Source organism: Nelusetta ayraudi, unplaced genomic scaffold (assembly GCF_046127955.1).
Source record: "Nelusetta ayraudi isolate G7.1 ecotype Tasmania unplaced genomic scaffold, CSIRO-AGI_Nayr_v1 ptg000048l, whole genome shotgun sequence".
NCBI lineage: Eukaryota > Metazoa > Chordata > Actinopteri > Tetraodontiformes > Monacanthidae > Nelusetta > Nelusetta ayraudi.
The window spans coordinates 8,850,001-8,866,329 of record NW_027466098.1 but is presented as its reverse complement, the minus strand read 5'-3'; the positions used below and the strand labels follow the sequence as shown (position 1 = coordinate 8,866,329).

The 16,329-nt window shown below is 42.3% G+C and overlaps 2 protein-coding genes across 2 annotated transcripts in view; both read left to right on the top strand.

Annotated features, from left to right (window-relative positions):
* Positions 1 to 16,329, top strand: part of egln2 (egl-9 family hypoxia-inducible factor 2) — a 60,475-nt gene that overhangs the window by 16,204 nt on the left and 27,942 nt on the right. The window lies entirely within an intron of this gene.
* The window catches only part of slc1a5 (solute carrier family 1 member 5), a 10,084-nt gene continuing 6,553 nt past the window's right edge, over positions 12,799 to 16,329 (top strand). The window contains exon 1 of the mRNA XM_076036122.1: positions 12,799 to 13,541. Within this exon, the coding sequence (XP_075892237.1) occupies positions 13,012 to 13,541 (530 nt within the window). The 5' untranslated portion in view covers positions 12,799 to 13,011. The remainder of the gene's footprint in view (positions 13,542 to 16,329) is intronic.

Genomic DNA, 16,329 nt, shown 5'->3' with positions numbered 1-16,329 from the left:
ATAGCTGCTGAAGATGGCTGTGATATTTTGCACCGAGGCGTGCAGACAGACTTGTTTTTAGCGTTTTATCCCCTTTATTCTTCGTCTTGAGCTGTCTGATTTAATGGGAGGCCGTGTAAATATCTATTTGTGCATTTTGCAACTTTCTTGAAAGGAAATTTCCAATGAAAATGGGAAGATGGCTTTAGTTTTGTGCCCAGTTAGATACACGGGAGAGGTGAGTGGAGTAGGCGGTCGTTAATGTGGACTGAGCTCTCATTCTGTTCGCACGTCCGTGACAAATGCGTTTTTAAGCGATGCGACTGGTATTCGGATGACAAAACGGATTTGGACTGTTTGCACTTGGTTACTTAATGTGTTTTTTGCCGATCGGAATACGAAAAACACACACACACACACACAGAGTCACCCAGTGTCCTCAGTTGCCCCTTCCGCTTTATCTCTGCTGTTATTGATATTTTTCTCTTCCGGCTCACTGTAATGAAGCACTTTCTCCACGGCAAACCTAATGACGCAATACTTACAGACTCTTACTCAGACTATGAATAGCCTCATAGCACCGCAGTGCTGTGCTGTAGTGGACCATGACGAGGTTTCAACATTAATAGGTCTCATTTGCACAGTATTGACTGTCTTAGCCATCGAGTTCCTCTGTTTGATTGCTAGTATTTCTGTGACTTACATACACATCCAAACACATATGGGCTGATGTGAGGAGGAAACGCTACGCGAGCAACAGAGATTTAATGTGACCTAACGTTAACTAAGGTGCTGCTTTCAAAAGATCGTTGGACGCTGGCTGTTCGGTCATCCTGATCTTCATTTTCTATGTTTGTTTTGCGTCTCTCATGGTGTCACAGTGTTGACTGAAGTCTGCATCAGGTAGAGCGGGAGTGGCTGGCCGCACACAAAGGAATGAATGTCCTCCGTCCAATGCCCACAGAGTGACCAAAGTAAACAGAACAGAGTGTACCAGCGTGCGCACAATGTTTGGTGTGTGTGTGTGTGTGTGTGTGAGAGAGAGAGAGAGAGAGAGAGAGAGAGACAGGGAGTGTGAGAGACAGAGAGAAATTTAAAATTCTTGCCTTTATTGAGGAAATAGTCTTGCTATCAAACCTTTGATGTGACTGTCAGGGGAATGTTTATTTCTGTCCACTCCAGTAATTGAATAACAACATTTCTCTGTCTTTGCTCGAGCTCCTGGGTGTTTGGAATTTCTATTGCTGGTGGAATCCCATGGAATCGCATTATTTATTTATTCATTTTTATTGGGGGCTGTTCAAAGTGTAGCTTAAGGGCATTATGGTACCTCATCATAATGCTGAAAAACACTTTCCCCGTCTGGTGAGGCAAATTCCATCTTCATTGTTGAAAAGCAAACCAGTCTGATGACAGTTGACTGGCATGCAGTTTGCTTTTTGCTCCTTATTTGTTGAGGTGAATGTTTACATGCGTACTTTAGATTGCTGAACGCAGTGCTGCTCAGTAAACTGCACCACCGGACGGACACTTTATGGTTAGCTCGTCACCTGGCAATCAGATCAGGGAATCTTTAGGCCAGAGAGAAGGTGAGCCAAATGTTGAGTGTTAGCGGCATTGACCCGCATTTAAAAAAAAACAAAAACAAAATAAAAACAAAATGTGTTGACTAATTCCTGCAGGAAAGATGGGTAAGGGAAGTACTGGTGATCACTAATCAGCAGCGGCGTCCCTCTGCAGGGCACTCACTGTTACCTTTCCTGTTTAACACCTTCACGCCACAAAGCAGCATTTTAAGGTGTTAACAAGAAATGTAAAGCTTCGCTACGGCTGCTTGCATTTATGTCACTCCTTTCGACAAGGTCCTCGGAGTGCTGACACAAAGCATTATTTATTCATGCAACGCTCATACCGACGGTAGTGTTATCATTCTTTATTTTAATAGCCTTGTCATGCGGAAGTTCTTTGTGTGTTTTCCTGGTATTGCTTTTAATACTTGATACTTGATGTGGTAACTCTTCCTTTTTGGAAAGTGAAGTATGCAGATCTAATAATGCATAACAGCTACAGTAAAATTAATTTCTGTGCACATTTTAGGTGCTCAGTGAGTCTACGCACTGAAAGATATAAGTATTTTATTTTATTCAGTAGCTGTCAGGGTAAAAGTCAGCACTAAACATGGCACACACACACACACATATATATGTATAACATATAGACAGGGTCAGTTGTTCATAACTCAAAATATACCAAATTTGTGTTATATTGACTTTATCCTGTAGTGGTGCTCCAATTTCAGTTGTGAAACCCAATTGGTGTCCTTCATGTATTCCAACAAACTAGCATAGATATACTGTAGCTCTACTCTGTATTTGTTTTGGCAAGTAATGTGTTTTTAAAGTTATTCTTTCTAATCATTATTTTCTCAATAAAAGGAGATGAATTGTTTAATAGGATCTATGTTTGGATGGGAAATAGAAAATGCCTGATTTTTTGTAAATGCCTGTTGATTATAAGCGTTTCAATAAAGAACCCATGTATAAGACTTGGTATGTATGAAAGCCTAAATAACCATTCATTCATTCATCTTCTATACCCGCTTATTCCTATTCAGGGTCACGGGGAGCCTATATAACCATCACATGAATTACTTTTCATTTATCTTATAGGATGTTTTGCTTGTATTTGTTTGTTTGTTTTTCAGTCTGAAAATAAGAAAAAAAAATCCAACACACGTTATCCTCCATGACTTTCCGGTATTATCGCCTTCACGCATATATTGCACCATCTTACGCTGCGCTTGTCCTTCACACTAAGGTCACATGTAGTTGCCATGGCGATCGATCCAGTTCCCTCATGCATCAGAATAATCAATTTCTGGGGGCTGCCACCTCCTTTCCTTGGCCACACAGGTCTGTGTCTCTTCACATCTATTTCTTATGGTTTGTGTTCTCTTGCATGCCTTCTGTGTGTGTGTGTGTGTGTGTGTGTGTGTGTGTGTGTGAGTGTGTGTGTGTGTGTGTGTGTGTGAGTGTGTGTGTGTGTGTGTGTGTGTGTGTGAGTGTGTGTGAGTGTGTGTGTGTGTGTGTGTGTGTGTGAGTGTGTGTGTGTGTGTGTGTGTGTGTGTGAGTGTGTGTGAGTGTGTGAGTGTGTGTGTGTGTGTGTGTGTGTGTGTGTGTGAGTGTGTGTGTGTGTGTGTGTGTGTGTGTGTGTGGAGTAATATCCTGAAAGTTATTTCTTTTCATGCTTTCATATGTATTGCATTGTGTCAGTGAGTCTGTTTGTACAACGTCCATTGTTTTCTGTGAAGTGACAGACATGGTTAAGGATGGTTGGCTTGGCAGACTTAACACATGACTGGTGGATGTGTGGCTGTGCACCAGGGGAGCCGTGCGGCCTGGTGGTTCTCACGGGATGGGGTGTGCCTGAGCACCTATCCCAGGGCATCAAACACAGCAATGACTTAGACGTCTGGCCTCTCTCTCTGACCTCCGCCTGGGCCCCAGTCAACCCCTTTGGCATGAACCTTTCAGACCTAGTTTGTTTACTTTCCGCAGACTCCACCACCATCCATAGCATTGCAATAAACCCTAAAGTTCATAGTACAACAGCCACAAGGACAGTCTGAAGAAATCACAGAAGTCTTGCACAGGTGTCAAAACAAAAAACTGCATTCCAAAAACATTCAGGTGTGTGCAGTGAATGAGTTTATTACTAAGAAACCCTCATATGTGTGTGCGTGTGCGTGTGTGCGTGTGTGTGTGTGTGTATATATATGTATATATATATAATTTGGTTCAACAACTGTCACAGTCATTTTAAGGCGCAGTGTTGACACAGGGTCTCTCTGTTGGTGATCAGCAAAGTGGACAAATATTTGTACAATAATCATTATTAGTCAAGTTGTTTTTCTTACGTCAAACTTTTCTGGTTGGCAAACTGCAGATTCATTATTATGATTATTATAATTATGATCATTTGATTATATGATTATGACTTTTTTTGGTGAGCAGCAGAGAGAAAATGTCGTGTGAGTCGCATCTTCTATTGAGTTTCACAGACGGCAAATCTAATGACGAGGCTTACCATCAGCTTTATTGCTTCCTAGGCTGAATCCCTCGTCTAGACAAGGACTGTAATGAAGATTTCCTTAAAATTGTGTAGACGTTCATGGTTTCGTGACATACATACGCTGGGTTTCTTCTCTATCAGCTCGCGGACCAATTCACATTTTGATGAAGTGGCAGTTTGCTTTATACAACCTTAAAGGGGACGGATTAAGGCAGTAGGAAACTGGGACGGAGGATGATTAAGGTTTAGACTAGTAGATTACCTGCAGGGGCCATTATATCTGAGGACAAGCAAATTTGAATAGGCATATTTACTTACAGTTCACACAAGGCAACTCTGTCAGTGTGGACAGGAGTTGCTTGTCTGCTGTAGCAGCAGCAGTAACAGCAGCAGGTCTCATCTAATCTTCTGTTGCAGCCAAAAGACAGCTCCACCCGGCACTATTAGCCGAACGGATTAGGCTACTATATGGGTTAAACTGAGGGGGAGGAGAGAGGGAGATCAGGGTTGGGGGGAGGGAAATGTGTAGGGAGAGGATGGCAGTTAATCTGGAGATAGAGGAAACTGAGATTAGGGGATATTTCTTTTTATTTGACACGGCCACTTTCCTTACTATCAGAGTGGAATCACATTGAAAACAAGCACTTGGGGAATCCACTGGGGAATGTCAGACTGAAGCCCCCAACTGTCTTTTCATTTAGAGCAGAATCCCTTTAATAGTTTGGACTAGAGTCGATATATTAGAATGTCCAAGCAGTCACTATTATGGTATGTGTTTACAGCCGTCCCAGTACTTCCACGATATATTAGTGGAAATGCGAAAAAAAAATGTTAAGGGACTGCCAGGCAGGAGGCCTAGATGGAAATGAAAGCCGAGATGTAGTCAACGGGGACATGAAGTTAGTTGGTGTGAGGGTGAAGGATGCAGAAGGTCGAAATTACAACATAGTTTTGATGATTCCAGAGTGTTTGAAGTAAAGTAAAATAAAATAAAATAAAACAAAACCAAATTCTTCTTGTACGTCTAATTCCCGTCCTCTCAATCTGTGTAACCTCTGTGTTAGTTACAACAATTATAGCCATGTCATCGCCATCCTGTCTAACTCGTCTGCTCGGACTGAAGACTTTTCTTTCCTTGTTTTGACCTGTTTTGTGTGCACTTTCAATGGTGCACTAGCATTACTTGAAGTAAATAGGTGTAATGATAGAAGAATATTTTTTGAAAGCGTATGCAAAATAAGCGCTTGGTCCTTTGAAACGATCAAAACTGTTTTTGATTTGGAAGACCCTGTTGTCACTGGAGGGGTGGAAGTGGAACACGCCTCCAGCACCTCTTTGCTTGGTTGTTCCTCGTGACAAACGGTCAGACCATACCTTTTATGATTCTCTCTGCATCTTTTGCCAATGTGTTTTCGTCTCCATTCTGTTGTTTGTTTTTAAACTGACTTTATGATTATTACTTCCTTTGTCTTGAGTGTAGTACAAAGTGCGCAATCGACCCTTTTAAAACATTTGTTTCTATTTTATGAATGATTTAAAAATGTATTTTTAGCACCGCTGCATTCTGCACACACTAGTATTTGCAAGTGTGGCACTTGCTTTGGTGTGACCATATCAGGATTGTTTGGGCAATAATAATGTCAATGACATTCGAAGGACATAAGACAAGAAAATCTAGTTCATGGAGCAGTAAACACAGCGGACACTCCTAAAGCTGTCCTTTAAACTCTGTACTTATATATTGGGTAAAAGAAATAATCAGGTAAACATATAATAGTATTGGTGTCCACAAATAAGATACCATATCGCCATTTGTTTACATATTGGAAACTAGACAGTGACACATTTTAGTATAGCATTTTAGTACACTGTCTGGATCCTGTTTTTTGCCCACTGCGTTGCATCATATGGCTGAAAATAATTAGTGTGGCGTGAAAGCAGTGTTCCTCAAACTTCTGAGAAAACAAAACCCTTACGCAAACTGGAAAACTGAAAACAGCTTTGATTCTGATTGGCTGGAATGCATGTAATGGGTCTCCTCACAAAACTATTTTCAACTTCTCTCTTCTCTCTCTTTATAAGAGCTAAAGCATAGCATAGCAAGAACATATTTTCCTTGGAGCGACAACCAGTTTACATAATCTGTCAATCCACTGTATATGCAACACCGCCAGTGAAGGAAGCATATCAAAGGAAATTCTTTACCTATTCCAAATGTTTAATAAGTGCTGTTAGGGATTTAAAGAGGGGTGTGTTTTATGAGACACTTTACAAGGCTGCTGGTGTGTCGCCCTGAAAATAAACCAGAAAAAGACGAGGAGGACGACAACGTTTTCTTTTGTCCCGATTCAAATTGAGCTGTAGGCAGCAGCACAAAGACACCTTGTAATGCAGAATGGAGTTCGAATGTCCAAAACTGAGATGTGGGGTCTGGAGCAGAGCCTAGGGAGAAGAGAAGGTTCTATCCATAGTGGACGGGATCATATGACCTCCAAAGTAGGAGTGAGGGTAAAAAGAGGTGGGACGTGGTGGGTAGGGCGTGTTGTTTGGAGCCAATCAGAGTCCGACTGAGTGTTCCTTATAGATGTCTGTAGGGACTGGGCTGTTCTCTCTCTCTCTCTCTCTCTCTCTCTCTCTCTCTCTCTCTCTCTCTCTCTTGCCATTCCTCAGTCTCTGTCTGTGGTGTGTTCCTTGCCGGAGTGGTGTGTTCCTGCCAAGCTCTCTCACAGTCACATTCTGCTTCGTCACCATCTAAAGATACACCTGTCCTGAAAGGTGTAGTAAATCAACCACTAACAACTTAAAGTTGCTTCCACCAATGCTTCCACCAATGCCTCAACGACAGGGTCAAAACATTGGACCCAACGTGAATTAAAGAAGGAACAGCTCATAAACACCTTGCCCAAACTGAGGCAGAGTATTTTCCAGTCACGTGAAAAGACATCTGCTTGTGGCATTTTAATATTACCTTGTCAACATGCGAATGCATGTGCAGTGTATGTTACATGATGGTAGTTGGACAAAAAAATTAGTTAAAGTGTAAACATGTTAGCTAGACAGAAACCTGGATAAAAGCGGAGGAAAATCTGTGTTCATGGATATGGGTGCGACTGGCAGCAGTGGGTCAACATCAAGGGAGTAGAAGCAATACTTTGATTTTGACATCTGCTGCTGTTAAGTAAATTGAGTAATACACTGTTGATTTGGAGATAGAGTTGCGTCAATAGAAGTCACTCACAAACCACGGCGTAAACAGAAAGAGGGCAAGCTAAAACATGCAACCATGGGAGGAGCTTTTTGGCAGGCCTACTTTTGCTTTTCCTGACCTAAAAATATGTTTGCATGTGAATGAAAATGGTTCTAAAAATAGCCCCACTGTGGACGAGGCCTCAGTCTTGGCTATTGATGACTGTACACACAAGCCGACGTCAATGCTTTTGTTTGTGTCCTTGAGTCTAACCTAACCCTTGAGCGGCGCTCACGCACGACTGTGTCGGGTGGCTTCTGGGGTCATGTGAGAGGAAAATTGTAGCACGTGCAGAGGTGAAGAGTTAGATTTCCACTCCTTATGTAGCTCCAGTGAAGGGAATAGGCCATGGAGGTGTAGGACACAGGCGCAGGCATATAAACGACAATGTTTCAAAGCTGCTGGACAGGGTGTGGATGGGGCGGGGGTGGGTGACCTGATGCCCCCTGAGGCTGTTGGAGGGAGTGCCTGTTCAGAAAGCTTGTTGACTTGGTCATTGCCAACTGTATGGTACAAGCTATACATATAAAAAATGTCCTGCATCAAATAAGGTTCTTTTTTCTTTGTCCTCCGCGACCTCTGACCTCCCTCTTCATTAAAACCCTGTTTTGACTTGGCAAAGCCGCAGGTAGTTTGGCGGCATATGAAATTTCCCCCTTTGTGTGAAAATGCTCAGATGTAAACAGGCACCATCTTTGTTGAGAGACAATGCTGAGAGAGAAAATTCAGTGAGTGGGGGGCAGACCAGTTTGATGTGTTGCTGTGAGCATCACAGCAAGGCACTGCATTTCACTGCCTGGGTACAGAGGTGCTGTGACTATAATGTCGCCTTTATAAACTCCTGTGGAACTGAGGGAGGTATTTTTGTACGGTCAATGGTGAAACTGAGTCATATCCTACGCATGCTGTTTCATATCCTGGGATGGCAAAGGGCGCGATAAAATGTTTCCAATCTTATCTAAAATAGTCAGTTTAACATTTTGCATTTCCCCATCACCATTGAAACACTGGGTTTTTTGGTCAAAGCATTATTCATGTTATTGAAATCCATGTGTGGTAATAATGGATTTCACTATTTCTTCTTCGGTAAATGTTTGCCAAGTTGTGGCAGTTTGTTTCCAGAGATAATTTTTGAGGGCCCTCCCTGTCCTGTTAGGATCCACTTCTTTCTTCTGCCCTGTCTGCTTTCCCAACATTGTTATCTTCACTGCTGTCACTGTCGGTTATGTATTTTGCTTATTTGTTTGGTTGCAAATATGCTCCAGTTTCTTTAGTCATTTTCTTTCCAACAACACATCCCACAGCTCTGTGTGGTGCATGTGTGCATACTGCATATGTGTTATCCTTGTTGAGTGGATTGTGTAATTTGGGACAGATCAAATTTGACTTGGCATAAAAGGTCAAGAGGTCATTGTAGTTTAGTAACTTTGGCTGAGAGAAAAAAAACGTGAATTTCTTCAGAAAATTAACTTGATTGCCCAAAGCTCAGAGGTGATTTTGCTGTAGCGCAATGATAAAATCATGACGATTTAGAATGTCACTTATCCCTTGACACGACACGTGCCTCCTATTTCATACACTCCTGATGAAAAAAATAGCTGAATATTGAGGAAACCTTCCTCCTAAATTCTTTGGAGATTAGTATCTTGGATGTCTTGGATGCCCGGATACAAGACTTCCAATATGGCAAGGTGCTGATTCCAGTGGCCACTAAAGGTACTGCAGCCTAAATGCGGCCAAAAAAAAACATTTTTTCCATAGACAGTAATACAAAAATAAAAGCCTGTAAAACGGTTGATGGGACACCTCTGACCTAAAACTGGGTTCTTAATAAATCTACTGTTGGCTGATTGGCTGATGCATTCTGATGGGAGGCGACACTACTGCGCACGCTCTAAGAGCCACATAATGTGGAGGTAACCCGGAAGGCAGACCATATTGGTGTCCGGTATTCAGGTCTTCTAATACATCCACTGCACTCATCCAAACCTGTTCCACCAGCTTCAGCCAGAACTTGTTTCTGCCTTTGAGGCAAAAGATCCTTCTCCTCAGACATCAGGTTCAGAGAGCAACTTCCCTCCACTCTACCTTGGCATGCACCCAAAACCAATTGCATGTCTCAGGTTGTCTCTTCATTTAAGACTGACACAAAGTGTGAAGAATGTGACTGAGCTTGATAACAGGTCCGCTATCACATTCACATAATCCCTTTTGCTACATTTACCTTCAAAATACTCACAATAAAAAACAGAAATTTTATTTCACCTTGCTAATACATTGTAGTTTTTCCAACCTGTTTGACTGTTAATTTTGACGTGCGTCATTGTAGCATGCATTGGGGATTGTTGTTCCTACTTTACGTGTCTACTTTCGTAAAGCACCTTAATCCTACTGCCTGAAGGCGAACAAGATAAAAGGAGGTCAGGCTGTTTTATTGGCACATCAAGATGTGGGATTGTATTACCTTTCGGAATCTGCCTTTCTTTGTGAGTCTCCCATTTCTCACCACTGGTTCTCACGATAACAGAGATGCCATTGCTTAGTTTATCAAATGGTTTTTGTTGTTTTTTTTTCTCCCCTTCCTGCGGTCTGATATCCAATGTTAATTGTATACCTGTGCACCTTTTCTTCAATGCACCTCAATATCCTCAACCAGTAGATTTAAAAAACTAAACAAAAACAAAAACAGAACAAAAAAAACAAAACAAACGCACTTCTTAATGTTTGCAGACAATCATGGGATCATTTTGGATAAACAAAAATTATCTATGGGAAGACTTTAGATTTTTAGATTTACCACTACATTTTAAAGCTACAGAACAGCAAGTCTGTCACCACTGCCAAGGAGGTTGTTAAATAGACTTCTATGGTGTTTGTTCGCAAAAGTACTCAAAATGTTACAGAACAATCATGATACATTTTCCTATGGCATTTCAATTACATTCATCATGCCTTTCAAAAAAATAAAACAGTTCAATTCCTTCCTTTGACATTGAGGATTGGAAAGTTTCTCATCTGTGACGTGTTTCAACTTCTTCCAAAAAAGCGTCATCTGGATGCAAACTGATGTCTCATTGGCTGTTGCAAGGTGTGATCCCCCATTCAATTTTGACAAATCAAATCTACAGAGGACCCATATGTATACATCAGTACTTATTATGGGCACAGGAACACCCTACATCACATAACGTGGTGGTAGTCAGGACACTATATGAATGCATCACAATAATAGGTTAAGAAGACAGAATACCGGAGAAACAACACAGGTGTCACTCAAGAAATCTCAACATTTGACTAAAGTTAAAAGAGCACAACAGGTCAAGAAGAAAGGACGTAGGGCAGAGAAAGAAACCGAACAGAAAAATAATGATGACACTGTATGTCACAGGTGTCACCGAGTCCATTTCAAGAGCAATGAGGAAACCCCATAACAATGGACCAAACAGACCAAGCACCAAACTACAACAGTCGCTGAGAAATGCAACTTCATCTATAAAATGCCCCACCCATCTTTAACGCACAAAGGAAAGAACACTGAGATGAATATCAGACGGAAAGTGACAACTATACAATAAACAACAGGGCGCAACTGGAAGGGAGTGGGCTAACCTCAGTCATCTGCACAGAGGACAGCTGCCACCAGCTCTGGATCCTGGAAGCAACTGAGATCCACAAGCAGGGCCCAAGGCTGTGGATGAGGGAGGAGTGCACATGCCGTTGCACGCCTGGAGCTCCATCCTGAAAGAGTGATGGGACTAGAATTGATCCATGAAAATACACCAAAGCTTTGCACTATTGTACAGTTCAACTGACACGACTTTAATTCATATTTTTGTGAACATTCTTGGTCCTCACTAAGTATGGGTACATGCGAGATGATGACCAACTCTGCTGTACGATAAACTACAACACTGTAAATTTATTGCAAACGCGAACCAAATAAAGGCAGAGTCTGTAAGGGTTAAAGGAATAAAGTCTCTTTAACACCGGTTCCAGGTCTTTGTGTGTGCACCAGCGATGTACACACAAAAAGCTACACAATAATTAAGTGGTTAGTTGGTGAACAGATTTGAGTTTAGTCGATAAAAGATAGAATTATTATGGTTCTGTCTGTGTATCCGCGGAATGCTTTCTATCATCACAGAAAGACGACTGTTTTTCTTTTTGAAAACTGCTTTATAACACCTGCATTTGCACGCGTGCATCCGCACATTCGTGCGTGTGTCTCAGAGGTGCATGTATGTTTTCATAGATGGGGCCTTCCCTAGAAAAACCCTCATCTCTCATGTGTCTGTGGGTTTAGTCATTGATCTTTGTCCCGGAGTGATGCTCTGTTTCACAGAATAACAGCGATCCCTTTAATCATTCACACAGTCAGGGGTGACAAAGGAAGAGCTCAAAAAACAAACTGAGCACTGATAGGACAACTTCCTACCAGGCGATGTTCTGGTCCTGTGGGCATTGTTTGATGTTGAAGGTGCTTTTCCCACAAATTTCAAGCAGCAGGACACCGTTTTAAAGAACTAGGATCAGTGTAGTCAAACACCAGGATATGCAGGAGTCTCAAGTTTGTAAAAACTGTGTTAACACGTTAATCTACAAAGGAATGCCAGAAATATCAGAAATATTGTGAAGTCAGGATGCAGAGTGTGCTTTACTTTGATCCTTCCTGGAAAATCTTTCTCACATTACAAAGATTTATGGTCCTTTTTTTTCTCCACAAGATCATTATGCCTACACTCGAGGGTTCCTTAAGCATTCCCCTTTGATTTTGCAGCGACAACCTTAATGGTATGTTTGACCGAACTGGTGCATGAGAGGAAATCAAATAAACGCACAGAGGGAGGTCACATCAAAGTATGGCGCTCCTCACAGCTGTGTAGGCAAACTAGTTCATTTTTGGAATTTCCAACCACAATGATTGTCATGATTGTTTTTTTTTCTTTTATTTTGATAAATAAAATATTTGTATATAATTTTCATTTTAGGCCACAATTCATGCACATTTAAACAGAGGTAGCTAAACAACCCTAACAATAATAATAATAATAATAATAATAATAATAATAATAATAATAATAATAATAATAATAATAATAAATAAATAAATAAATAAATAAATAAATGTCTTTATTAAGGCAATTGTGGATACTACGTTTAATGCAACAGGGTTTATCAAGTAATTTATGACGTTGTTTTCAAATAGAATCTATGACGTTTGTGTTCTTTTACTGATTAAAGCGACCAGTCAACAGCGGAAGTAATTCGGTTCATGTGCAGTATAAAGTCACATCATCACTTCGGCACATCGAAGTCTTCAACCTTCAACCTTCTTAAACCTTCTGAGAGTGGCGAACTGTTTTTTTTTTTTTGTTTGTTTGGTTTTTTTTTTTGCTGGGCGACAGGTGAGAGGAAGAAGGTAAGAGAAGGTTCTGGGTTTGACGGTTTACATTTCCTAAATGCCGGTATGCTTTGCACACGCCCAGTTGTCCACGTCACGCAAAGACATAAGACTAGAGAGGCTCAGTCGCGCGCACTAGAGTCACTACTACGACAGCGCGTAAAGTCGCCGCCCTGAGCATCGCATCAACCGCACGCCACGAGTTGGCACCGTCTTCCTCATAACTCTTTTCTGCCGCCTAAAACTAAACTTCCCACCCCGGATTTTTTTTTCTTTTTTTCAAATTGACGAACTTCACCGACGGTTACGCACAATGGCCGAGAAGATGGACGACATAGAGACGGGAAAGACGGGCAACGGCGAACCGACGGCGGCGAACGGTCTGCTGAGTCGGAGGAACGAGAGTCCCGAGCTGCTGTCCGAGCGCGTGAAGCGGATCGTGATGGCCAACCTGCTGGTCATCCTCACGGTAGCCGGCGTCCTCATCGGCGTCTTCATCGGACTCGGCGTTCGCAACGTGACGCTCACCAAGACCCAAATCATCTACATCGGCTTCCCCGGGGAGTTGCTCATCCGGCTGCTGAAAATGATCATCATCCCGCTGGTGGTGTGCAGCCTGGTGTCGGGCTCCGCCAGCCTCGACCCCAAAGCCCTGGGCAAGCTGGGCGGCTGGGCGATGCTCTTCTTCCTGGTCACCACTCTGATCGCTTCGTCCATCGGGGTCGTGATGGCTTTAATTATTACGCCCGGCTCGGGCTCGCTGAGCAAACCGAAGGTGGCCGGCTTGGATGGTGGCGTGCCCGCATCGAAAGAAGTGATCGACTCCTTTTTGGACCTGATCAGGTGAGTGACCCCCACCACCACCTCCAGCACTGACCAGACCCCCAACTCTAATCACACCTCGCCTGTCACTTGATGTTTTGTTGCGTGTCCCATTTCAGGAAGTGCTCGCCCCGGGCACAGTAATGGCACGCAGCAGTTGCATCAGTCAGCGTGGTACCGTAAACCACGCTAACTTGTCCAGAGGTCTGGTCCCGGATAGAACTTTGTCACAGAATGTTCGCGACTGAACGTATCATCCGACCGTGAAACGTCGCTTGCTTGTTGGTGGTGTAATTTCGTCAACGTTTTGACATGTACAAATGACCCACGTGCGCGCCTAGCTTGCTTCTAGAAAAGTGGGAGACCCTTCTTGGAACTGGTTGGGTAGTCAAAACGGAAAAGCTAAGTCGTGGTGAAGTCGTGGTCCCCCCCCACACACACACACCTCCCTTGCGTCAATTTCCAAGGAGTGGCCAATCAACGACTGTGGTGAAGGTCGACCCCTGTTCTTCTGCTTAGATGTGCCGCCGAAGCTACACGAAAGCACGACCGAAGGTGTCCGCTTCTCACGTCAACAGATGTCCAAAATTCCATTCCCGAGTCGTTAACCCTTTAAAGTCCGCGCCAAAAAAATTAATAAAGAACTTTTGAATTTTTGTTCACTGAGGATAACCATAACGACAATCTAAAAAAAAAAAAAAAAACTAAAAAAAAAAAAACAGACCCCAACAAGTTTTTTCCTCATATATAAAACTGTGGTAGAGAGTTCTGTTCGTAATTTTCAAGAAATAAATAGAAATTTACTGTGTTATCAGTGGCAATAGCACAAATATTTTGTTTCCAAATCCTGAGGATTTTCTTTCTTGCCCAAGGGCCAGAAAAGTTTGTGAACGTTAAACGATTTGTTGTCCCGTCGATCATGCGTAAAAACAAAGGAAGTCAACTAACGTTACCGCAAGCCAACGCGGAATAACAATGCTAGTCTCGTGCCAATAGCCTTTGGAAAAAGTAAAACATTGATATTCATGACATTGTTCAAACATTCAAATGAACCCCATTGCTCTGCCCTGCAGCAGTGCGCCTGGCAGCGGCAGTCCGACACCTCCAGTCTGCCTTGAGCCAGATTAGACGTACAGGAGTAACAGGGCAAAACCAAGCTACTCACAGATTAGCATTGTTATCCTAATTACCCAGTGCCTTGCATGACAGAATCTACTCATTGCTGTCAGCAAAGTAATGTTTACAAAAGTCAGAGTTGGGAGTTAGTTTTGACTCTTGGTGGATAAACTGAGTTAGGACTACCTTGTAGTTTGCTGTTCATGATGTAGCGGAATGCAGCCTGTAAATGTATGTTGAGATTTATACATGGCTTTGGTCTTTTTTCTTCTTCTTTAAAGCACACTCACACATACAATACTAATCGGACAGGCGGGGAACCATGTGCTTCGCATTAGAGTGAACCTTCTCAGCAGGTCTCCAAGTTCATTTTGACAACACACAGCGGGATCTTTTTTTCTTTCCTTCGCTGAAGCAAATTGTTCATCCAAAAAGTACTAAAACTTTGAAAGCTGTTTAAACATTTGGCGAGGCAATAATTATATATTATTATAAACTAAGTGCACTCGAGGCATCATTTGTGACCATAAATAGTGTTGGCTTGATGCAGACTTGTTCATTTGTAAAGCTAATCCAAGGTGACGATCGTTGATATATCAAAGTGATGCAACAATGTAGCTAGTGTAACTTGTATCTTAATTTTGTGCCTGGACATTTTTAATTACTAAATTGTGTATAATAGTAGGTACCAACACCACGACTAAGAAAAAAGTTTTATAAAAAAAATATTAGAAATATTGAATTGCTGGTGTCTAATACATAACACAAGGAAAAGTGACTTGCTATGGCAGGTTTTAATAATAACCTAATTCCATAACCACCGCTGTGATGCGTTTGTTAAACCAGTTCGTCCTGGAGTAGAGAGCTGAGCCCGAAGGCAACCAGTCAATCTACGTTCCATCACACGCGGTCATGACGAAATGACGAATGAGCTCCCAAATACGAGTCAGCTAAATGAGTGCTCTCTGCTGGAAGGCCGGGCTCTCCTTTAGATAAACGTGGGAAGCTTGGTCATCCAGGAGGAACTCAGGGTATGGGAGTGTCTTGTGGTGCTGGTGGAAGTGGCAGGGGGGACAGTGCAGTCTGGGCTTCCTTTTTAAGGCCACTCTCCCAGTGACCTGGATACGGATAGATGACATCTTATCGATAGAGGACATCGGATCCACCAGTCTAAAAACCTGTACATTTTGGGAACAATACCTTGCTAACAATTTTTAGCGAATCGAAGTTGACTTATCTTAAGTGTGACACCACTCTCAGGAAATGTGTTTGCTTCTGGAAGATGCCACAGCGGTACCTTGTTAAAACATGTTGGTGGCAACAAATTTAAAGTAAGTCTCCTAATTATGGTTGAGTGTGTGTGTTCGAACCACGAGTCTCCAGTCTGATCTAGAGTACCATGTAGTACGAGTTGTTCCAAAATCCCTTAAATTGTTACTCTAAGACTGACATTAAATGCTGCTGTTCCTTGTCCAGTACCACACTAGCGGTCTTACAGAGCATTTGACTGCCTAAACTATTCAACTAATGTTAAGTAATGGCTGGAAAAAATCACGAAGGACACATCCACGCTTGTGGGTTCTTTACACCACCAGTCACACAGCGTTTAATCCAGACCCTCCATGGCTCACTTCAAATTGAATGAATGCTGGACATGTGACTATAGAGTTAATGCTGTAACAAAGCCAAGTAA